The following is a 24,277-nucleotide window of genomic DNA, read 5'->3' as shown; positions in this document are numbered from 1 at the left end:
TTATACATTATTTTAAATAAATATAAGTTATTGCAAGTTCCCCCCCTCCAAAAAAAAAACTGGAGGATTTTTTGCTAGATATCAAAGTACCTTCTATTAGACACAGCAAAGCCATCTTTCACAAGGGAAATCAATACAGGCATTTTTCAGCTGCCCTCAATGAAAATTATTATAAAGATATTTGCCTAATCTCACCTTCCTGACTCATAACTTCTGAAGGTTGTGGTTTGGTTTTAACTGAAATACCCTGGTGATTGTTCAGAACTTCGTTATAAGAATGAGAAAGCCGGAGAAGGAAACGGCAACCCACTCCAGTACCCTTGCCTAGAAAATCCCATGGACGGAGGAGCCTGGTGTCCATGGGGTATCTCAAAGAGTCGGAACTGAGCAACTTCACTTTCATCAATAAATTACAATTTTCAAACCAAAAAAAAAAAAAAAAGAATGAGAAAGCCAATTATGTTACTTCAGTAGATAAAATTAACATTATTCCTAGAGACTATATTTTAGAAATCTCAGTCCTTACTGTTTAGTATTAATCATCTTTAAAAAAGAAAGAAAACTGATCCTGGTAAAAAGTCATGTTTACATTTGAAGTGGTTGATTTTGCCTTGTTCATTTTTTAAATTTTGCAGGGATGGGGTTGGTGGCTTATTGGAGGCAGAGTGGGTTCAAACACAAACCTCGTGCCCTGCTGATGCTTGTGGCTCTGGGAAGGCAGGAAGGACTTACAGCCTCTGAACCTCCTTTGCTTCTTCCCTAAACCATCAGACGGTTTCATGAGTGGTAACATGCCTAGAGTTTTGGGGCTTCCCAGGTGGCACAATGGTAAAGAATCTGCCTGTCAGTGCAGGAAATGCAAGACACGGGTTCAATCCCTGGGTCAGGAAGATCCCCTGGAGAAGGAAATGGCAACCTGCTCCAATATTCTTGCCTGGAGAATTCCATGGACAGGAGGAGCCTGGCAGGCTAGAGTCCATGGGGTCGCAAAGAGTCGGATACGACTGAGCAACTTTCACTTACACTTACTCTGGATGTAATGACTCATCCACTGAAGAAATATTTACACAGCATATATCACGTGCTAGTCACTTTCCAAGGTACAAAACTGCAACCGAGGTCAAGACGGACCCATCCTCGGCCGTGTTAGCACTGACACGTCTGGTGGGGAAGCTGGACACGCATCAGCTAATTCCTGCAGAGGGTGGCAGGCGTGACACTGAGAAATCCGGATACCAGAGGGCCACAATGAGAGACGGCCACCAACCCAGACCAGGGGCCTGGAGGGAGCGGTGTCTGAGTGGGGACGTGGGCAGCACAGGGCACTAGCGAAGTCAACGGGGAGATGGGGAGAGAGGAAGGGGGGAGCAGCAAGCACAAAGGCCCAGAGGCTAGGGAGGGAGTGTGTGAAGTCTGAAGCAGCGGAAATTCAGGAGTGAATTATGAAAGCGGAGGGTCTTACCAGTCAGAGAAAGAAGTCTGGACTTTATCTTGACCATGAAAGGGAGACAACAAAGGGTTTCAGCAAAAGACCATTGAATACTGAAAAGATTCTTTTATCAGTAAAATAAAAAGTCAGACTTTTTTACTGTCAGAAAAAAATTTGCACAACGTGAGAGCTGAGAGTTAAGTTTTATTTGGGACAGATGAGGACTGTAGCCCAGGAGACAGCATTTCAGATAGCTCGAGAAACTCCTCCTAAGCTGCGAGAAGAGGAGCTAGGATATATGAGTTTTACAATAAAGGGCAGGTAGTTTGGAACATCAGAAGATTATTGTTAATTAAAGAAACTAGATGTGTCAAGTTAAGGAATTTAGCACTTTTCTATGTATGGGGAGATGCAAGAGTATGGGCTCACTGAAATCTTGCCTTTGATATGCACCTCAGCTCTCTGGGGCCAGTATCCTGTATTTTCATATTCTGGGTTTCCTCAGGGCTCATCGTAGGGAGTGGCTGCAATCTGATGGCTGCTAGATGGCAGCTAGTCTTTCCTTCCCTCAGGGTTCATTGACTCACACTGCGGGGCTGTAATCTGTTGACTGTGACATCCTTGTTTACTGATACGGCAGGAAATATCCCATTTCTCAAGACCATTGAAAAAATATTAAGAAAGACGATTGTAGTAATCTAGCTGAATGATGGTCAGATGGTCTGAACTAGGTAATGACGGGAGAGAGTATAAACATGGATACAAGAGATCTTCACAGATCGTAGACTCACAGGACCTGATAATTGATTGGACTAGGGTGGTGAGGGAACAGAAGAACCACAGTGTAATTCCAGGAAGATGAGGGCCAAGAAACTCCTCAGGGAAGTCAGGCACTGGATCTCCTCCCCAACCAGCTCCAATTAAAGTTTTTCTTTTCTCACATGAAGAAAATTCCATATTTCACTTAATTCTGAAAATTGGATGTTGCTTTCTTAAATTTTGTGAATGAAATGTAATTAAGCCAACATTAGGATTTTGCTTTCATCACAACACAAAAAGAATTAAAAGGAAAAAAACCCCCACACCTAAACATACAGATCATTAAAATACTTAACACAAATCCAAACAATTTGTCTTAAAGGACCCTCAGAGGGTGGACACAGTCAAGGGGCAGGAACCACAAAAAAGGATTTCATTTGGCACAAACACATTAACAGAAGCTGAAAGGTGCTCACCAATGAAAGGCATTTTCACAATGTTTGAAGACACACTTAAGGAGGACGACAACTTTATAAAGTCAAAGTTGGTCAAATTTTCCTTTAATTTTTTTTGAAAGCTAGCCTAGCCGTTTAGTCTACTCAACTAAGCTCACACAATCATTCCTGAAGCCCAAGGCACATCCCAGGGGGTGAGGGGTCAGGCAGTCAATGAAAACACAGGACAGACTAAGAATGTCACACCCGGGGAAATGGATGCCTTTTCCTGAAATTCACATAAAATGGCTTAAGTCTTATCAGAATACGACGTCTGCTTGGTTGTAGGACATGTCTGATTCCACAACCCCGATATTTTCGTAACTGTAGTTTCTATCATCAGAGGTAGTTTCACTTTTACTCTTCTTCCTTTCCAGCAGTTTTCCTTCCTGCAGGTCAGATGGTTCAAATACGACACAACTCACGGTTTTGAGTCCTTTTGCAAACGGAACCTCCTCCCCAACTGGTTCAACTGAATCTGAATGATGGGCTGGGGGTGGAAGTCTGTCACTCTGTAGCCTTTTTCTTATTTCTTCTTCTTTAGTCTGAAAAGCAGGGTTAAAGGGTGAAAAAAGAGTCCAAGTAACTCTCTCCAAGTCCTCATTAATACTGCCTGTAACCATCATTCCTGGCTTTTCTATTTCTTTATGCAGTCATTCAACAGAGGTTGAGGAATTACTACTGAAGGAGACAGACCCCACCCCCCCACCCCACCCCATACCCTCCAGACACTCTCAAGGAGCTGTGGCCTAGTCCTTGCTCTTTGGGATGGCAACAAGAGACACACAAGTACAGGCTGTCAGACAAAAGCCATGAAGGCTGGTTCCCAAAAGAATGGCCGACAGAGCGTGAAGGGGACCATGCGTGTGTGAACGCTGCAGGCGTTGTCTGAGGTCTGCACAGCCTCCTCTCAGCTTCCATCCTCCAACCGAGACCTCCTGCCACCCGGGGCCCCAACTGATGTTTCTCTCTCTTTTTTTAATAGGAAGAAAATATCATACTTAATTCTCAGAAGTAGATATTGCTTCCTTAGGCTTTATGGATGAAGCTGTAATTCGACCAAATTTAAGATGGTGCTTCATTTCTTCACCACACAAAGAGAACTTAAAAAAATTAAGTATACAGCATGGGAAGCATCAAGATCACTAAAAGAATTAATACAATCCATGCAATTTGTCTGAAAGCTGCCGATTAGAGAGGATGCGCTCATTCAGAGCAGCGCCCCTCACGTGAGAGCTGGGCTACCTTCCTGCGTGCCTCCACTGCCCGCATCTTCTCTTCTATGTCCTTCATCGTGAAATCTTTTCCTTCCTTCTTGATCTTAAGTTTTTTCAGCCTGGCTGGTGGCTTTCTCAGCGGCTTCTCGGTAGTGCCCACCTGGGGGAAAACACTTTTTAAAATGGGGAGATAAATGTATTCACTGGCAAAGAGAAACGCAAGAGTGAATAAACATTGTTTAAGGTGTTAGTCCTAAAAATCTAAACAGATTTTTTGATAGATTTTAAAAACAATGATGTGAAAAACTGGTAAAAACTGAACTCACTCCTAAAGTCTTAATTCCTGCTAACAACAGAACTAATTCCTACAGAAAAAATATCTACTGGATGTCTAGGAAAAAAAAAAAACCAGAAAACAAACATGAAAAAATGCAGATATGAAAGAAGGCTCATAAGAAGGAAAAAAAGCCGGAAGAACACAAACAAGATGGGAGAAGGTGGCAAATGAATGCTGGATGCATTTGTAATTCAAGGTAAAAAGTTAAACCCCATGATTTTTTAATATTCCACAAGCAACAGAAGACTTTCATTTGGGATTGAGATCAGTGTTAGAATTTTTGGTCTTATGGAGGAGAGGTTTAACAATCACTGATACAGCAACTCTGCTCTGCACTGGGCTTTGCTGTTGGTTCTTTCCACATGTTTTCATGACAACAGAAAAAAACCCATACTATTTACTATGAGGGTTTCCCAGGTGGCACCAGTGGTAAAGAACTGCCTGCCAATGCAGGAGACATAAGAGACATGGGTTCTATCCTTGCGTCAGGAAGATCCCCTGGAAGCGGGCATGGCCACCCACTCCAGTATTCTTGCCTAGAGAATCCCATGGAGAGAAGCCTGGTGGGCTACAGTCCATGGGTCTCAAAGAGTCGGACATGACTGAAGTAACTTAGCATGCATGCACATCTCCTATGACTGGCCATCGTTTATATAGTTTACAGCAGTGATAATGACTTTGATCATCATTTCTAGTTATTAAAAAAGGTTAAACTGTTGTAAAGGGTTTGCAAAGAAAGTTTAATTTTTAAAAATAATATACCTTGGTTATGAAAAGTTAAAATGATACATAAATTGTCCCCTAATTCTCTGGTTAGGGGATCCAACCAGTCCATCCTAAAGGAAATCAGTCCTGAATATTCATTGGAAAGACTGATGTTGAAGCTGAAACTCCAATATTCTGGCCACCTGATTCAAAGAACTGACTCATTGGAAAAGACCATGATGCTGGAAAAGATTGAAGGCAGGAGGAGAAGGGGACGACAGAGGATGAGATGGTTGGATGGCATCACTGACTCAATGGACATGAGTTTGAGTAAACTCCGAGAGTTGGTGATGGACAGGGAGGCCTGACATGCTCCAGTCCATGGGGTTGCAAAGAGTTGGACATGACTGAGCAACTGAACTTAACTGAACTGAATCCTCTGTTAATCAGCTGGCCCTTGAATGCATTCATCAGCATAAACTATCTTAAAGAGTTTGGTGTGGGTCTTTCCAGATATTCTCTGTGCTCATATTGCCATTCCCTTCTCCAGGGGATCTTCTCAACCCAGGTGTCTAATCTGGGTCTCCTGCACTGCAGGCAGATTCTTTACGATCTGAGCCACCAGGGAAGCCCCATGCGCATACATCTATATACATATATTAATATATTCACAGTGCATCTGTCATGTTCAACCACTCAACGAAATTATACTATATACAACCCTCTCCAGTATTCTTGCCTGGAGAATTCCATGAACAGAGGAGTCTGGCAGACTGCAATCCATAGAATCACAAGTTGGGGACAACTAAACTAACACAACTAAGCAACTAACACACTAACTTGCTTTATTGCAATAGCCTGGAACTGAATCCACAGTATCTCCAGACTAGGTAGGTACCCCTATATATTGTTTTAGTTAATTCCTCTAAAGACTTTTAAAGACAAAGGAGCTATTGATATTCATTTTCATATCTAAAAGACTGTGTCTTCAGATTGCAAGATGGCAGTTACTGAGAAGATAAATCTCACAAACACAGACAGCTCAGCACAGCAGGAAGAGCACCAGACCCAGACTCGCACAGCCTGGGGTTTGAATCCTGGCTCAGTCACGGTGTGGCTTTGCACAAACTCGTAAACTCTGTAGGCTTTCCCTTACTCATTTGTGAAACAGGTTTAGTAATACACGTTTCACAATCTTTGTTTTTATAAAAGCAAAGTATGCAATAGCCGCTCGATAAACGGTGATTACTTTTCATTCAGTCAAAGCATGGACTTTGGTCAATGATAGCACACGGAATCACACCAAACACAGTACTTATCAAGAAGGGGACAAATGAGATTGAGAAGCTCGGGGGCCAGCAGGCAGGGGTCCTGGGCTCTATTTCATCCCGGGTCTACCACTGCTACCCACTGGGTGACCTGACACAAAGCATTTTGTCTCTCTGGACTCACTTTTCTCAAAATTATACCATAGACGCTGCTCTGCAATCTGCTGAGGACGGCTAAGGTTCCTTCCAGCTTTAAAATCTATGATTCTTGGAAAGCCTTTTAGAGGGAAAACATTTATTAAAGTTTTGGCTCAGTTGCAGCCTTCAGACAGTTTTATGTGGTGAGAAATTGTGCACTGCAGGAAAACTGGGAGATGTTTGTCAAAGCCAAGTTCCCCTCCCCCACTCTTGCTTTATTTTTTTATGACCATTGGCTTTTAGGCTCCCTGCTGGCGAAAGCCATCTGCTGAAAAGACAGATATGCTTGCTATGGGGGCTCAACTAAAGATACTGTAAAATTAGAAGACAGTTTTTTAGGGACATTCACTCAGAGAGGGCTAAGGAGAATATGATACAGTCATCTAAAATCCAATAAACAAAGGTTCCTTCAGGCTTACACAGGATCTGAACCTTGACTTAAGTGAGGAGATCAACAGGTTCCAGAGAACTTGGGCTATCTGGTTTGGGTGAACTCTTCTTGTGGCTTTATCCAAAAATGACTCTTAAGAAATCATGTGCTTCCTACCCCTTGTGGAGGTTAATCCTACCTGGGCAACCCCTGTCTTTTCTTGAGTTTGACATTTTAAAGAAAAGCCTTCAAAGACCTGAGAAAATCTATCTGTATTCTTTACCACTGGATTTTGTGAAGTCAGGAGTTATCAACTATCATTCTGTATCATTTATCAAAAATGATAGCATTATATGATCACATTATACCTAGAAAGCTAATCATAGAAACCATACAAAAAATCCGCTTCAAAACCTATAGAAGTTATTAGTTCAACTATTTTCTTTACGAGAAGCAGCAGGGGATGGCATGCCCAAAGATGCTGTAATAAATTGAGGGGTCTTGTTTCTAGCCAACCTACCTTGTATACATTACTTCTGGCATCCTCCGCACTTTTCTAGTTAACTATTGACCGACAAACTTACTTTGGCTATACTCCCTCAGTGAGAGTCTTGTGCATAAAGGCAGATTCTCAGAAGAGATCTGTCATTCCTGCTCATTGTTAAAACCTCCAAGACAGTCATTCTGAGCGTGAACTGCCATTATTTTGTCTTTATCTGGTCAACTTCCTCCCCTTTAAAAAAACTCCCCATGAGGTTAGAAACTCTGATAAGGTGTCAACAAATTCCCTAACAGTATTGAAAGTTATCAAGGACAGGAGTTGGCTTGAAATGGGAATCATCTTGGACCAGAGATAGGAGGACTCAACAGAGGACTGAGAGCCTTGTGCAGGGAAACCCAGGATGGGAGAAATGAGTTTGGGATAAAAGAATCTTAAGTGGACAATGGGTTTCCTTGGTAGCTAAGTGGTAGAGAATCTGCCTGACAATTCAGGAGACTCGGGTTCGAGCCCCTGGAGAAGGAAATGGCAACCCACTCCAGAATACTTGCCTGGGAAATTCCATGGACAGAGGAGCCTGGTGGGGTTCCTTTGGGGTTGCGAAGAACTGGACATGACTTAGAGACTCAGTTAACAGTCAGTTCAATCACTTAGTCGTGTCCAACTCTTTGCCACCCCATGGACTGCAGCACGCCAGGCTTCCCTGTCCATCACCAACTCCTGGAGCTTGCTCAAACTCATGTCCATTGAGTCGGTGATGCCATCCAACCACCTCATCCTCTGTTGTCCCCTTCTCCTCCTGCCTTCAATCTTTCCCAGCATCAGGGTCTTTTCTAATGAGTCAGTTATTCGCATCAAGTAGCCAAAGTATTGGAGTTTCAGCTTCAGCATCAGTCCTTCCAATGAATATTCAGTACTGACTTCCCTTAGGATTGACTGGTTGACTTAGTGACTAAACAACAACAAAGTGGATAATACCTATGTGGATAAATGAGAGCCAATCCCATCTCTTTAAAGAGATCTGTACCAAGCCATACGCATATTTACATGTGTACATAAAACCAGTTTACATTTATAATACAATCACTGGAGTCTCGTGAGAATGTTTTAAAATGTACCGGATGATTCACTTGGTCTGATGATTTAGCTTCTTCTTCTTTTTTTTTTTTTAAATTTAGCTTCTTAACATTGTATTTCTTACATATCATTATAATTCTGAGTGAGCGTAACATCTATTAGTATGAATATGCTTTCAGGCAGGTTATCCAGGAATGGACATAGTACTGGCTAAAAAGCAGATGATGAAAAAAATTGAGAAAAAAGACGACAGGGGGTACTTCCCTGATGGTCCAGTGGTTAAGACTCTGCACTTCCAAACAAACAAAAAGATAATGAATGGGGGCCCCTGGACAAAGTCACACCTGTGGACTTCTAGGAAGAGACTAGGTCATAGGGGAGTCCCCTTTTCAGCATCCTTTATTCTATTTCACTCTAAAGGATAATGGAATTAAAGATAACAACCTGGCTAAGACGGGGACAGATCTACCTCTAAAATTCCCTTATATTTTTAAGTAACTATTGGTCTACTTAAGAAGTCTTATTTTTAAAGTATTCTCACATTTACTGTTCTGTTTTTTTTCTCATAATATTTCATTTAAAGTTTTTTTTTTAAAGCCCCCAGTGAAGAAATGGTGTTTACATGTCTGAATCCAACCTATTGTAGTACCGACTGACACTAACATTGCCTTTTTTTTGGGACTATTCCCTTTTTGTTTCCTTTGGCTCTTTGTTTCTTAGTTAAAAGTATTAACTGTCTCATGATATTTTCATTCTTAATATGGTTCCCCTTTAGTCCTTCAATATTCATTCTCATCTTTTTACATTGGCCTTATAACTTTCCCCCAGATATTCAAGATCTCTGGTGTCTGACATACACGTTCACAGCTACACATGAATTGAAAGAGACTTCACCCGTGACCCTGAGCAATTATATCTCTTCATTTCCATACGCTTCCTAGGTACCATCTTAGTCCTCTAGTGAACAGATGCTCTATTTTCTGGAATATTTTAGGACTTTCTTTCAGGATGAATGGGGGAATTTCAGTTTCAAAAGCTTTAACCCTTCCCAGCTTGATCATGAATTTGAGGGCTTGGTGTACACCTTTATTGACACTTCAGGGCAGTACTTCTCAACCTGGGCTGCTCAGAAGGACCCTGGGAGCTTTCAAAAGAACCACATTCTGGGGCCCAGCCTCTGCCACTGGTCCCAGGAGTTCTGAAAGCTTCCTGGGTGATGCGAATGTCCAGGTTAAGGACTGTGCTAGGTGATAAGATGCATTACCGTTCTGCCCTGTTGCAAGTCTGGCTTTTGTTGGACATCTTGGCCCAATTTCAAGCCAAAAAAAAAAAGCAACACCAAACTGTGTTATTCTTGCTTACCTCTGCAGTTCTGTCACATTTAAATCCTTCTGAGAACACTCCAACTATGCTCCCCCACCATTCCATTTCTGCATAATACGAATACAAACGCAGCCTTCATCTTTGGCTCTCTTAATGATGTTATTGAAAGTCAAGCCTGTAGTTTTCATTTTTTAATAGATACGCCTCTTTCACGATATAGCTTATATTAATTAACCTTGCTGGTGCCCTAGTGAGGTCTGAGTCTGAATTCATTCATCTCTAGCATTGGAATCACTGAAAAATATTTTAATGCTACTCCCACTGGTGTGAGCATCAAGGGACCATAGCATCTCTCTTCAGAAGGCATTGCTTAGTTACTGAATGTCCACACAATCTATCTTCCTCCAGATGGCTCTCCTGTCTTTATTTTTTGATCCACTTTTTATTTTCTGATTCCCCAGAGATTCATCTATAGCGAGAAAAAAATCTCTCCTAGCCTTTTTCATATTAAAGACACATCATTTTTTAGTACGTTGAAGTAAGATAAGGTACTCCAAAATGCCCTGTATCCTGATAGCTGGCCTTATACAAATGTAAATTGTCATTATGTTGGCATCATTTTTTCCATCATATGGTCCATTTTTACCTTCCCTCACTTCCTCCTATCATTAGCAGCTTGATAATATCATTCATAAGGCTTAACAATCTCCTTCCTTTTGCTGAATACTTTCTGTAGCACTTATTTTTTCCTTCTTCGAAAGAAAATGCCATGTTGGCTTTTATTCACGAGTTCTCAGCAAGTCCCACACAGAGAAGGAAATTACCTTTACTGAAATACTAAGTGACTTAGTCTAGGTGGCAAACTTGATTTCAATAATGAATCTTTTTATTCCCTATTGATTGTTTTCCCTACAACAAAGGAGACTGGCCACCACTGAGGCGGCTTTGATATAATTTCAGGCCTCAATTTCCATCATTTCAGTTTCATTCTTTGCTTTCCTATTCATTTTCCCTTAGGCCTCTTTCCTGTGTTATTTCTTCTTTTTATCTTCTTTTTCCCTCTGTCTATGCTTTAGGATTACAGGTACTGCTGGGAGCAGTGACTTAAAAAGAAACCCAGACAAACAAGAGAACTAAGCAAAATAACACCAAGCCTGCTATCCTCACCACAGGTTTGCAAAGAACTTAATAAAAAGTGAAGAACTCAAGACTTTGACCACAACCAGTTAAAATCAGGCTAAAACGAACTGCTCACACTACAGAAAAACAATGATTGATTAGCTAAGGTGAATTGACAAAGAAAAATAGGCTATAACAATTTTTATCATTTCATTTTATTTCTTCATGATTGACCTCTAGGTGTGTATATAAATGATAAGCATATCTGCTTTAGCTTTGGTATTTAGGCCTATTTTCTTATTGGCTAAGCCAGCGTTCAGTTCTATATTCACATACCTGATACAGAGGCAATGTTTAACAAAAATTGCTGAAAGAAGGAAGGCATTTTTTTCAGTGGGTCTTAGGTTTCAAGTTTGGTAAAAACCCAAGATATGTCTTATTGGATTCATTAATCATTAATGATCAGGCAATTCCTGAATCCATAGAGAAGGATGGTGCGTGGAAGGGTGAGGGAGTTAGTGGGAGGAAAAAACTGGCTTAGATAAATGCTATAGTATAATCTGTATTGTGACACTAAGATGCATATTGCTGGAAAAAATAACTCGTGATCAGTCATAGCCTGTTGCTATCTTTAACTATGTAGGCCATGCTGAGTCACTCAGTCATGTCCAACTCTTTGTGACCCCATGGACTGTAGCCCACCAGACACTTCTGTCCTTGGAATTTTCCCAGCAAGAATATTAGAGTGGGTTATCATTTCCAGGGGATCTTCATGATCCAGGGATCAAACCTGAGTCTCTTGAATCTCCTGCACTGGCAGGCAGATTCTTTAGCACCAAGCCACCTGGGAAGCTCATTTTTCCTATAAGTTAGTGTTAATTACAAAATTACTTGCCATGACATCGTATGATTCTCCATTTCTAAATACTTTGCTGTGGCTCTGTATTATTCCTTGAACAATTAACTCCTCCAGAATGTCTGATGACTTTTGTCGCTCTCGATTCTCTAAGGGTTGGGGTTTATGGATTAATCCATTGATCGCTAGGTCTTCCAAAGGAAAAGAAAAAGAGAAAGTGAAGTTTAAGCACAATGATTTTATCAATCAAATGCTAAATACATGCTTTGTAAATCATGCTAAATAATTAATTCTTAGTCTCAACACTTGTACCTAAATATGTTTCTATTACAAGTCTTTATAATCCTTTGAAGTTCAAATCCTTAATGTTCTTACAGAGGATAGTATCAACATAATATAATGTTTACTTAGCAGGTTGGAATATTAACATAACAAAAAAGTCTTTCATGTGCTGGTATATACTGCATTTTTGTTGTAACAACACATATACACTTGGGTATGATCACACGGGTTCTGTGCAATAATTATGAAGCTAAACCACAGGCACAAACGAGATAGTCTTTCAGTGACTCTCATGAGTTGCAGTTTGGTTTCTATGCTTTGTATACAAAGGATAAACAGCGTGATGTTGCCAAGAGACTTCTAGTTCTGCAACCCTGAGTTTACAATTATGCCATCTGCTAAATCTACATAAGTGAAAGCATGCCTTTTTGAAAAGAGTCTTTGAACCAAATCAGAATTGGAGTCAAGTGGTAGCTAAGTTTTTATCAGTAATTCTAAAAATGGCACAGAAACAGTTTATAATGCAGCACTAATGAGAGGGACCGCCCCATTACACATCACCCAATTATATAAGTAGGCAAGGAAGCATCCGTTTTCACAACCTCATAAAATAAAGGTGCAATGAGGGGTCATTGGAAATGAGCTCTCAGGACTTCCCTGGTGGTCCAGGGGTTAAGACTCCGTGCTCCTAGTGCAGGCGGCACGGGTTCGATTCCCGGTCAGGATACTGCAAGCTGCACAGCACAGCCAAAATAAATTAAATAAATAGTCTCTAGCCACTGACACTTAAAAAAAAATGAAAGAAAGAAATGAGCTCTCTTGTATTTTAAGAAGCTCTTTCCATCCAGTGGATGAAGTCTTTTCATGAAAATTTCTAACATCACTGTTTAACGAAGACAGTTTTCATGAATTTGTAATGGGAAGATAGGAAAACCTCCCAGACACACACACACACAAACCAGCTGTCTCTCACTTCAGAATATTAACCTTCTTGAAATTTTTAACAAATATACTCTGTAGCTGTGAAGAGCAGGGATGCTGAGAGGAGACAGAGAGGAAATTGTGTACATATGAAGTCGCTTCAGTCGTGTCTGACTCTTTGCGACCCCATGGACTGTAGCCCACCAGGCTCCTCTGTCCGTGGGGTTTCCCAGGCAAGGATGCTGGAGTGGGTTGCCACTTCCTTCTCCAGGAGAATCTTCCCACCCTAGGGATCGAACTCACATCTTCTGTGTCTCCTGCCTTGGCAGGTGGAGTCTTTATCACTGTGACACCTGGGAAGCCCCAGAGGAAACTGGGATGAGAACAAATAGAAAGCTCAGGGCACTGGTTCGTATTCATCCTGTGGGAAGCTCTTCCCTGAAAACAAGTTGGTACTGCATTTTGAAAACACCTGCTTTTGTGGTTCAGCCCTCGCCCGCTGGTCTCTCTCTCCTGCCTTCCCGGGGCTTCCCTCCCCACACTGCTCTCAACAGCGTACACAGATGGCAGGACGGCCTGTCCGGAGGTACCCAGGTCCTTATCCTCCTGACGATCTGTAGTCTGTTAATACGTGGATAGCGAGCGTTTGTATTGCAGTGTAGGAGGGATTCTCAACAGAATTATCAGGGAGAAAAAACACATGTGCTGGCCCAACACAGAGGGTGGGGGGGAGCCCATTTCTGCCCTGCTTCCCCTACCCCTCCCTCATCCTTAGAGGTCATGCGACACACTGTCAGAAGCACAAGACGAAGAGCAATGTGAAACCTGTGATGGACGTAGCGAATATTACGCTTAATGAAATATCAGACACAGAAAGACACAGACTATACAACATCACTTACATGTGGAATCTAAAAAATAACACAAACAAATGTATATGCAAAACGGAAACAGACTCACAGATATAGAAGACACACTAGTGGTTACCAAAGGCGAGAAGGAAAAGAGTAGGGGCAAGATAGAGGTAGGTGATAAAGAGATACAGCCTACTATGCATAAAGTAGATAAGCAACAAAGATGTATTTTATAGCCCAGGGAATTATAGCCATTATCTTGTAATAAGTTTTAATGGCATATATAATCTGTAAAAATACTGAATCCCTATGCTGTACTCCTAAAACTAATACCATATTGTAAATCAACTATGCTTCAGTTTAAAAGATAAATAAAATGGGCATTAAAAAAAGGAGGTTTGTCATAACCCAAGTTGCCACAAAAGTCCAAGTAAAAGAATGTCACTTACTATCCAATCTATTTTCCAGCTCTAACTGGTTCCTAGGGAAGAAACTATGGGAATGAGGAATGAAATGAAAGCTTTCCCCTTCGAATGAAAGAGAGCACTCTCCCTGGGAGTCTGATAAGTTCAATTTGTTTTAAAGGCTGAAGAAATATAAATAACAGCTCTCAACACCAGAACGTAGCTCAAGTAAAGTGAAAACACACCATTAAAAAAAAAAAAAAAAGCCCACTAACAGTTTCTAAAGGACACACTAGGTAAAAATTATGTCTTTGATGTTTATGGAAGATACTTTAATGATATATCTGCTGATAGCTTTGAATGGGGAGAGACAGGAGAAATAGTGTGATGTAGGTTTTACTGATTTTTTAAATGTACAACTTTGTCTTGGAAAGATGTTAGTATGGTGGGAGTTTTGAGGAATTTAACTAAAGCCTGGGCAACTCCTATTCCCAAGACCTTATCCAACCAAAAATAAGAGCTCTTAGTTTTTTTAATTAACTAATTAATTAGGCTGCGCCGGGTCTTAGATGCGGCACGTGGGAGCTTCCACCTTAGATGCAGCATATGCAGTTTAGTTGCAGCACGTGGAATCTAGTTCCCTGACGAGGGATCGAACCCAGGCCCCCTGCATTGGGAGTTTGGAGTCTTAGCCACTGGGCCACCAGGCAAGTCCAAAGGGCTTTTAGTTTTAAATAAAAAAGAAAGTATTAATTATGTCATCAACAAAATTTTTAGTATCTTATTAACTCATGACGTGAGTAAGTAATGGTTAGTATTACTCACATAATGAAGGCCTAAGGCTAACTCCTAATGTCTTAGTGATGGGACCTTATCACCTGAAGCACTGCCTGGAACACAAAAAGCAGTGATGTGAGTCCCCAAACACACATGATAAAATGTATTCAGAGAAACAGTATTTTACAGAGATCAACATGTACGGGGATCATTACCTGAATTTAGTCTTCCGTTTCTTTCACTAGGAGATGGGAAATTTTCCGAAATAGCTCCAGGTAAGCTTCCCAACTGGGCCTGCTTGTCCAGGTCTCCAGGGCTGCCCGTAGCATCCTCGGGCAGTGAAGTTTCAATCTGGGGTCTGTAATGCTCCCCAGAATGAGCCACACCGACATCAGCCTGTGAAAAGGGAATGGCTTTGTGTCAAGACTTCTTAGAAAATGGTTTCTTTTTAAAAATTTTATGGAAGTACAGTTGATATGCAATTTTTTGTTTTTTAAATTTCTTTTTATTTATTTATTTGTCTGCACCAGGTTTTAGGTGCAGCATGTGGGATCTTAAATCTTCGTTGCTGCATGCAGGATCTTTAGTTGCAGCAGTTGAAGTCTTAGCTGCAGCATGTGGGATCTAGTGCCACTGACCAGGGATTGAATCCGGGCCCTCTGCATTTGGAGCGTGAAGTTTTAGCCACTGGACCACCAAGAGAAGTCCAAGAAAATGGTTTCTTGGAAAATGACAATGTCGCAGGGTCTGCTTTATGAATACTTAGTCAATTGGTTATCTGTGAGAGGCTGAATAGTACCCAGCAACCTGTCAATGTGACCTTTTAAGGCAAAAGGGACTTCTCGGGTGTGATTAAATTAAGGACTTTATGATAGCAGGAGTATCCTGGTTATCCAGGGAGCTCTGAATGCAATCACAGGTGTCCTTAGACGAGGGAGGCAGAAGAAGATACGACTACAGAGAGGGAGATGGTGATGTGACGTCAGAAGCAGGACACAGTTGAAGATGCTGCAGTGCCAGCAGCCAAGAAATGCAGCTCTAGAAGCTGGAAAAATCAAGGAAAATGTCAATGAGAAGATGCTTGAGTTGGGTCTTTATGAATGAGTTTCCAGTTGTTGTTAAGTTGCTAAGTCATGTCTGAATCCTTTGCGACCCCATGAACTGTAGCCTGCTAGGCTCCTCTGCTCATGGGACTTCCCAGGCAAGAATACTGGAGTGGGTTGCCATTTCCTTCTCCAGGGGATTTTCCTAACCCAGGGGTCGAACTCATGTCTCCTGCATTGCAGGCAGATTCTTTACCACTGAGCCACCAGAGAAGCCCGAAGTCCCCAGATAGAAGGGGAAAAGGTCATTCTAGACACAGGAAGAGTACGCAGGACGATGGGATGTGAAACAACATGGCGTGCTCAGAAACTTGAATTATTCCAGTTAAGCAGAAATAGACTGAGGTAGAAAGTGGTAGCTGCTGAGGTGGGAAAGTCTTTTGTGACAAGCAGACACATGCCATTTTGTTTTGAAGGCAACAGGAATCCTTTGTAGGCTTTTTATACGTGGTAGTAAAATAAAGTGACCAGCTGTGATTTTTAGAAAAATCGCCTTTGGGTTAGTGCGCGGCAGGAGTAGAGGGAAGGAGGGGACAGAACGGGGTGACCAGGTATGAGGACTGCAACTGTCCAGGTGAGACTGGATTAAACAGGAACTGGGACCCTGGCCGTGGAAGTGGGGGAAAGAGTGGGCCCCGGAATATTGGAAAGGAGGGGTAACAGACCTGTCAGAGCTTCAGTTTAAAGGAGGGAGGCCCCTTCTGGCTCTAAACTATGACTCTAGGGACCAAGCCGAAAACATTCCCTCTAGGAAAACAATAAGAATCCAGGACATCAGCATAAAACTCTTGGTTGTTCAACAACAACCTCAGTCGGGTTGGATTCTTTGCGAACCCATGGACTGCAACACGCCAGGCTACCCTGTCCTTCACTATCTTCTGGAGTTTGCTCAAACTCATGTCCATCGAGTCAGTGATGCCATCCAACCATCTCATCCTCTGTTTCCCCCTTCTCCTCATGCCCTCAATCTTTCCCAGCATCAGGATCTTTTCCAGTGAGTTGGCTCTTGGTACTTTCACAATAAAATTAAAAAAAAAAAACCAAATACCAATTTTAAAAAGTTGAGTCCATCTGACCACTTTCTGGAAGCATTCCAAAGCTCCCTCAGAGGTTAAGGAGGAACCAGCATTGATAGGTTGAGGGCCCCCGTCATCCACAGGGTCTCGTAGTTCTCGTAATTCTATTAGCCGTTCTTGCATGTTCTGTTAATAGGGAGACTCGCATTGCTTATCATCCTGTTTACGGAACACGATCACTCCAGCTAAACCAACATCAATTCGTTATGTTGAGAGCTAATTAGTTCTGTGCTTCAGAACTACACGAGAAAATATGATAAACCAACCAACTCAACAAACAAAGAAGTAAGCAACAAACAAAAACTCAACGGTCCTGAAATACGACTCAGCTCAAGGATAAAGGATGAGAACAACTACAGGCTTTGCTCTTTGTCTCTTCACCTCTTTATTCTCAGACTCAGTTACTGTGCATACAGTCCCTGAATAGTAAGCTGACTCAGGAAAAGAGTCTTTACATATAACATATTCCATGTTATGTTATTAAATAATAACAGTCATGTTTTATCAGACAGGGCCTCCTTTTCCTTTGTTATATGAAATATATATATATAGCTATAGGTATACATATCTCATATTATATTTATATTTCATGTAACAGGAAAAGAAGACCCTGTCTGATGTTTATCTTTAAGGGGCTCACAGTTCACATGGAAGGTAAAGATTATATCCAGGATTCTTGCTCCTCTTGCCAAATGAACTATTAAAACCCAAGACCTGAAGTGATAGTAAGACAGATATTTTTACAAGTTCCTTTTGTTTCACAGATCCATCATTTTTTGAATCTAGCAAAGCACTGAGTTACACATGGGGACTGATTTTGCCATTTAAGATTTCCCAGGGGAGACCCTGAAATGGGGAACTGATTTAACAGCAACAACAAAAGAAAGCAAATGCCCACGCTGGAACTGAGAGCAAGTTTGAATGTTTTCAGCCTAACACGTGGCTTTTCACAAAGATATCTGTCAACTACAAGTCAGAATAGATTTAAATGCCATACAACCTCCCAATTGTTTTATCAAAGCAGCTCATGCAGGCCTGAGTAAGGATCTTTCCCATTTATGCTTTTTAATACAGTCTGCCTTCAAGCTCTGTCAGGGACCAAAACTCAAATTGTAGCCAATGAAACACAGTCTTCCAGCATAAAAGAACATATACCAACAGCCTTCAGTTTCTAGAGCAGAAATTTGAGGTTTTTCTCTTCTGCAAACCAACAATGTCTTTCAAATATCTTATCTATGTGCAACACATTCTGGAAGTTTTAACACCCAATTTCATAATCTAGACTTGAGAAAAATGTAGTTCAAAGACGAGAGATATTTACAAATTAATTAGATCTATGCCTCATGGGGATATGGTGTAGACAGTTTTCCTGGTCTGTCTATGCATGCAGAGTTTATATTTTCACACCAATAAGAAGTCTAAATGTAATGGTATGGGGGTGGGGACGTAGATAGAAGGTTTTATTTTTTCCTTGAGATGAAGTTGTAGCAGAAGTACAGAATCAATGTTTCCATATTTTGTATCAATTTTATTTTATGCTTCATTGTCTTGGGGATAAAAATCTACCAATTTTAGACAGAAGTGAAAAGCTGTGAATTCCAAAATAACAGCTATACATGGGAATTATCAGCATCCCAAGAAAGGTAATGCTTTTAACTATAGAAAGGTGTTTTGTTTGTCGGTTGGTTGGTCTGATGACATTATAGGTTGTGTTCTAATGCTTTGTGGAAACAAATTTGACAAACAGTTTGGAAGGAGACAGTCATCTGTCATAGTTCCCTGGAGATGAAACCTTCCTAAATCAAATTACTGGCAGATAATTGATAAATGTATTTGTCTGTAAACATATAGGAAGGATTTTTCTTGTCAAATTTTGATTTTATAATAAATAGCAACCCTCCAAAAACATTATCCTGAATATTCATTGGAAGGACTGATGCTGAAGCTGAAGCTCCAATACTCTAGCCACCTGATATGAAGAACTGATTCTTTGGAAAAGACCCTGATGCTGGGAAAGATTGAAGGCAGGAGGAGAAGGAGATGACAGAGGATGAGATAGTTGGATGGCATCACCAACTTGACAGACATGAGTTTGAGCAAGCTCTGGGAATTGGTGATGGATAGGGAAGCCTGGCATGCTGCAGTCCATGGGGTCGCAAAGTCGGACATGACTGAGCAACTGAACTGAACTGAATCAAAAACAACTAGAAATATAATTTTTTTTTAAATGCACTTTAAAAAGTTAACTCCCTTTACTGATAAAAAACAAGAATTTTCCTGTCAAAGTTTAGGGGAAAATTGTAAAGGATACTCAGAAATCATCTATTCCAATCTAGTCTCTCCCTTTTTATATAAGGCAAGAAACTTTGAGTTGATCACATGGAAGAAGAGCATTTCTTCTAAGAACAGTTCCCCATGCTTTTTTTTATTATGTATTATTTTATTACCACATCTTCTTGCCACTTTAAGGTACAGCGAGCAGAAAGTTGGCAGGCAGATCTCAAGAAGTTTGATTCAGAATATTTTAAAGTCAAGCTGCTAAGAAACATAAATATTTCAGGCAAGCAAACGTGTTCATCTCATTTAAAAGACACTGTGTAACTAGGGACCTCTCAAGCCCTATGCATTTATGAAGGTAAAAAAAATAGCCAAAGAGTATTTAGTTAATAATCATACTTTTCTCAGATTGGCTTTCTAAAGTCATATGTTTGGAGTAGGGAGAGTCAAGTCCGAGTCTATTTTCAGGTCATTTTAATATCGAATTTCCTCCTTACTGACTGTCATTAGTTCAGTTACACTCCTAGGAGACAAGAAGAGGCTAAGGAAACTGAGGAGCTCATGTCAGCATCAGCTTTACATGCAGTCACCCCAAAACACTCATCAATGTCTGCTCTGCACGACACTGTGGTGAGCCCTGGAGACTAAGAGACAAAAAGCAGTTCTTTTCTTCAGTAACAGCTTCGGATGGGAGGCTAGCACGGAAATAAATAAGCACAATAAATGTTTTGAAATATCATGGGAGAAAGTATGAGGTTTACTCTGCCAGCATGGTGGGAGGGGTAGGGTTACGGAGAAGAGTGGTCTTGAGTCATCTTGAAACCTGGGGGCATATCTGCCTGTGGTCCAGGAAGATGTAGAAGGTGGAGCTGAAGGAAAGAGGCTGTGGGGGCAAAGGTACAGAGGTAGGAACAGAATGGGTTTGGGGATCCCGTGGTGAGGTTTGATCAGAACGGGGGAGTAGGGAGAGATGAAACTGGGGCATTTGACCAGCATCAGCTTGAGGGTGGCTGGTAAGGTGTGCTAAGAACTTCGCGTTTTATCTCGCATAAATAATTGTAATAATAGCAATTGCAATAACTAACATTAATAGTGACTGTAATAACTAATAGTTGTAATAATAGTGATTACAATAACTAATATTAATAGTGGCTGCAATAACTAATAATTGCAATAACAGTGATTGCAATAACTAATATTAAGTGCTTATCCTATGCCAAGCTCCAGTATGAGCACTTAATGTGAACTAAACTAATTTATTCCTCCCAGCAACTCTACAAAATAACTATCATGACTTTCATTTTACAGAAAAGGAAGCCAGGGCACAGAGAGGTCAAATAACTGGACCCAAGTCACACAGCTGATAAGTGGTGAATCCAGAAATCAAACCTAGGTAGTCACACTCTTGACCAACGGTGGACGTGCCTACCTAGTGGGTCAGTGAATTTTTTCCAGCAGAGAATGGACATAATCAGATTTTATTTTAGAATGATCCCTCTGGAGGTCATGTGGAAGATTGGAGCCACAGGGCAGGTGGAAGCTGGTTGTGAAGGAAGCACCCAGGGAGACTAATTAGGAGTGTTATACAAAAATCCAAGCAAGGGGCAATGATTGTCTTACCCAGGAAAGGTCAGGAAGAAACCCAGAACCCCTCCCCAGGCTTGGGAATGCTTGGTCCAAAGGGACCCAGAGTATTTGACACTTGGAGATGATTGCTTTTTAGCACTCCTCCTCTGTAAAAATATACATATATATATATATAAAGTGAAGTCCCTCAGTCGTGTCTGACTCTTTGCGGCCCCATGAACTGGGGCCTACCAGAATCCTCCGTCCATGGGATTTTCCATGCAAGAGTACTGGAGTGGGTTGCCATTTCCTTCTCCAGGGGACCTTCCCAACCCAGGGATTGAACCCGGGTCTCCCACATTGTAGGAAGATGCTTTATCCTCTGAGCTACCAGGGAAGTCCTATATATGAGATGGGACAAATGATAATGGCCAGAAAACAAACACAAATAGTGAAAATTTTCTTCTACTGAAGTCTTCTATGTAATCATGCCAGTAAAAATAGATTTTAAAAGATTTTTGTACCAAAAAAGGAAAAACAAAATGGATTAGTACTTTAAAGTCACATTAATATATTTTTTGGGAAAAAGAGAAAAAAAAATATTCTTAATGTTATTCCCCAACAGTGATGAATAACAACGATGATCAAATTGCTCCCACGAAGTCCATAAATCTATGAGGGCAAAGGAGCTTTAAACAAACATCTACCATATGATAAAGGAGTGTCACAGTGTTTGGGCAGTGGGACTTGGGTTCCGTGTGGAGGGACAGGTAGGAGTTCATCAGGAGGACCAGGAATGGGGCCCAGGGAAGATACTCCAGGAAGTGGGAATGGCAAGGGGGAAAGGCACGGAGTGTGATGAAGCCTAGAAGAACTGGGCACTGCAGCTTCTTGGTTTGGCAGACGAATGCGAGGGACTGGTGAGGAGAGGATGACATCAGAGAGACTGATGAGACCAAATGTAAACTTTTACACAACAAAGGCAACTTTTTCTTAGGAAGATAGGTGGCAGTGTGGAAGACAGACTGGTTAGGGTGGTGATGATAGAGGCAGAAAGACCCAGTAAGAGGCTATAGTTTCCTAAGACAGTGGCAGTTCGGATGGAAAGCGGAAAACAGTGTTGAAATAGGTGTGCATCTGGGCTCCGATGGAGTCCCCCGGGGGGGACCAAGCCTAAGTCCCAGCCTTTGTATTTACACACAGTAGGTGTAGTAACTGATACTGAAGAATGACTTACCCATCGCCTGCTGAGAGAGTGTTTGCTCTTTAAACTGTATTTCCAAAAATGCCCTTTAGGAATGTGTGTGTGTTAGTCACTCAGTCCTGTCCAACTCTTCGTGACCCCTTGGACTGTAGGCCACCAGGCTCCTCTGTCCATGGGATTCTCCAAGCAAGAATACTGGAGTGGATTGCCACTTCCTTCTCCAGGGGATCTTCCTGACCCAAGGATTGAACCCCGGTCTCCTGCGATGCAGGCAGCCTCTTTACCGACTGAGCCACCAGGGAATATAAGAAGGGCGACATTATATTTTGATTGGCGGCAGACAGTATGGACTTATATTGGATTGTCTGGGCAAATTTATTAATAGGGTTGCCTTTCACTGTTAAGAATATCCTGCTTTTGATGATAAATTATATGTAACATGATCTTGGGGTAAGCCCTCTGGAAGGGACCTTGGTGGGTTCCTAGTTCTCTTTGTGGAAGTCTCGCGATGGTAGTGACGATGTCAGGAATCATGGACCTCATTTTTGCCTCCACCAGCCTATTCCTCCATGCCCTACCCTGGGAGGGGAAATGCCCCCATCGTGTCTCTAGAAGAATTACGGGAGAGTGGGTGGAGTCCTGGAATGAGACTCCTGACAATTCGGTACTGTCTCCAGCTGTTCCCCCAAAACAAGCTGTACAGCCCCTGGTAAGTGGTCCACCTCCCAGGGCCTCGGGATCCTCTTGTGAGAAGCAAGAGAGCTCAGCCAGACGGCTGCGGAGGTCTCCTCCGGGTCTTACTCCCTTAAGGGAAGTCGATAATATAGGGCGGCTCCCAGGAAGTCTCATCTTCCCTGGAGCATCCCCACTAGCCCAGCTCCAGGCAGAATGCGCCGCTGTCCCGTTAGTCCCGCCTCTGGCCCGGGGGTGTGACCACTCTTGTGGGCTCTTGAAACCCAAAAGCTAGGCCTGGAGCAATCCGAGTCCTGGTTGAGACGGCAGTTAAATCCCCGCTGAAGCAAGCCGCTCCCCCCGGTCCGCCCAGTGCTCAACCACCAGGCCGGCTGTGATCGCCCGCATGGCGGTCTCCAGTCTCCGCCAGGCGTGGGACTCGCCAGGCCTCCCAGGCAAGAGGTGTACAGTTTGTCTGTTTTGTGTGTGTGTGTGTGTGTGTGTGTGTGTGTGTGTGTGTGTGTATGTGTATGTGTTTACCTTGAATCCCTCTTCCCAGCCCTTCCTGGGCGCGGGCACGCGTCTCCTTTCTTCACTGGGTTGGGAAGGTCCGCAGCCCATCTCGTGCGGTGCGCGCGGTCCCTGCGGCCGCGCTGCCCGCGCGCCCAGCGCTCCGACCCCGCGCCCCGCGCCTCCGCTGTCCACAGCCTCCCGCGCTTCAGGGCTCGGCAGGAGGCGCTCGACGCCAGGGAACTGTTGCCACAATAAACCACATCACGCGGACCTGGGACCTGAGCGACGATGGGACCTTTGTAACCGGAAACTGCAAGATCGGAGGCGTTTAAGGCACACCTGGGATGCCCTCTCTCCAGAGAGGAGTGAGGGGGAGCTCCCGCTGCCCCGCCAAGTTCTTTTTAAAAGTATCCTAGGCGCTGGCATCCTTCGGGGACGTCTTATTTTTTCCAAGGCACCGTGGGACACGCCCCTACCCCTGCTGCCCGAGCCGGGCGCTCAAGCTGTTGGTTTTGGGGTTACAGACCCCGAGGGGAGGGTAGGAGGCGGCTGCAGAAAGGCGGCGTAGGAGTCCAGTCCGCCGAAGCCCTGGAGGACAGGTGGGAGGTGGAGGCGGCCCGGATGGCCCCAGACGACAGTGTCGCGCGGGGCGACCTCGGAGAGGACGGTGACGCAAACCGAAACCCACACAGTGAAGAAAACCAGACTTTTAGGATCACAAACAGCTCAGCAGCAGCGAAATGGGTCATGCAAATCTTTTTTTTTTTAATGGAAGAGGCATTTTTATGAGCTGTTGCCTTGTAAGGAAAGAGGGTGGATGAATGTACCTATTTCTCTCAAAGAATTAACATGATGTCATCCCAAAACGGCAGACCAGGCGGACTGCCCAAATGAGCAACAAGTTGTTCTTTCCTGGATTTTTTTTTCTTTTTATCCTATTTCCAATAAATTTTAATTTTCCAGAATAAATTTTGAAA

General features: G+C 42.5%; 1 protein-coding gene across 1 annotated transcript; it reads right to left on the bottom strand.

Annotated features, from left to right (window-relative positions):
• Nucleotides 1-913: 913 nt before the first annotated feature.
• STMND1 (stathmin domain containing 1) lies at nucleotides 914-23,741 on the bottom strand. The gene is made up of 5 exons (XM_043450911.1): nucleotides 23,328-23,741; nucleotides 15,105-15,285; nucleotides 11,691-11,842; nucleotides 3,928-4,059; nucleotides 914-3,227 (listed from the first exon to the last, which is right to left on the bottom strand). Exons 1-5 carry the CDS (start codon nucleotides 23,406-23,408, stop codon nucleotides 2,943-2,945), a joined length of 831 nt encoding a protein of 276 aa, XP_043306846.1. The 5' UTR covers nucleotides 23,409-23,741; the 3' UTR covers nucleotides 914-2,942.
• Nucleotides 23,742-24,277: the final 536 nt, after the last annotated feature.

Source organism: Cervus canadensis, chromosome 28 (genome assembly GCF_019320065.1).
Source record: "Cervus canadensis isolate Bull #8, Minnesota chromosome 28, ASM1932006v1, whole genome shotgun sequence".
Lineage (NCBI taxonomy): Eukaryota > Metazoa > Chordata > Mammalia > Artiodactyla > Cervidae > Cervus > Cervus canadensis.
Note: the sequence above shows the minus strand (reverse complement) of the source record. Positions and strands in the feature narration are given on the sequence as shown.

What these genes read in the sequence shown, in the direction of transcription:
- STMND1 (XM_043450911.1), bottom strand. Translation starts at nt 23,408, where the DNA reads ATGGGCTGCGGACCTTCCCAACCCAGTGAAGAAAGGAGACGCGTGCCC. An exon ending in GCTGGGAAGAGGGATTCAAG is followed by an intron (nt 15,286 to 23,327) that starts GTAAACACATAC and finishes CCCTTTTCACAG; the next exon opens with GCTGATGTCGGTGTGGCTCA. An exon ending in CAGTGGAGGCACGCAGGAAG is followed by an intron (nt 3,228 to 3,927) that starts GTAGCCCAGCTC and finishes CCTGCTTTTCAG; the next exon opens with ACTAAAGAAGAAGAAATAAG.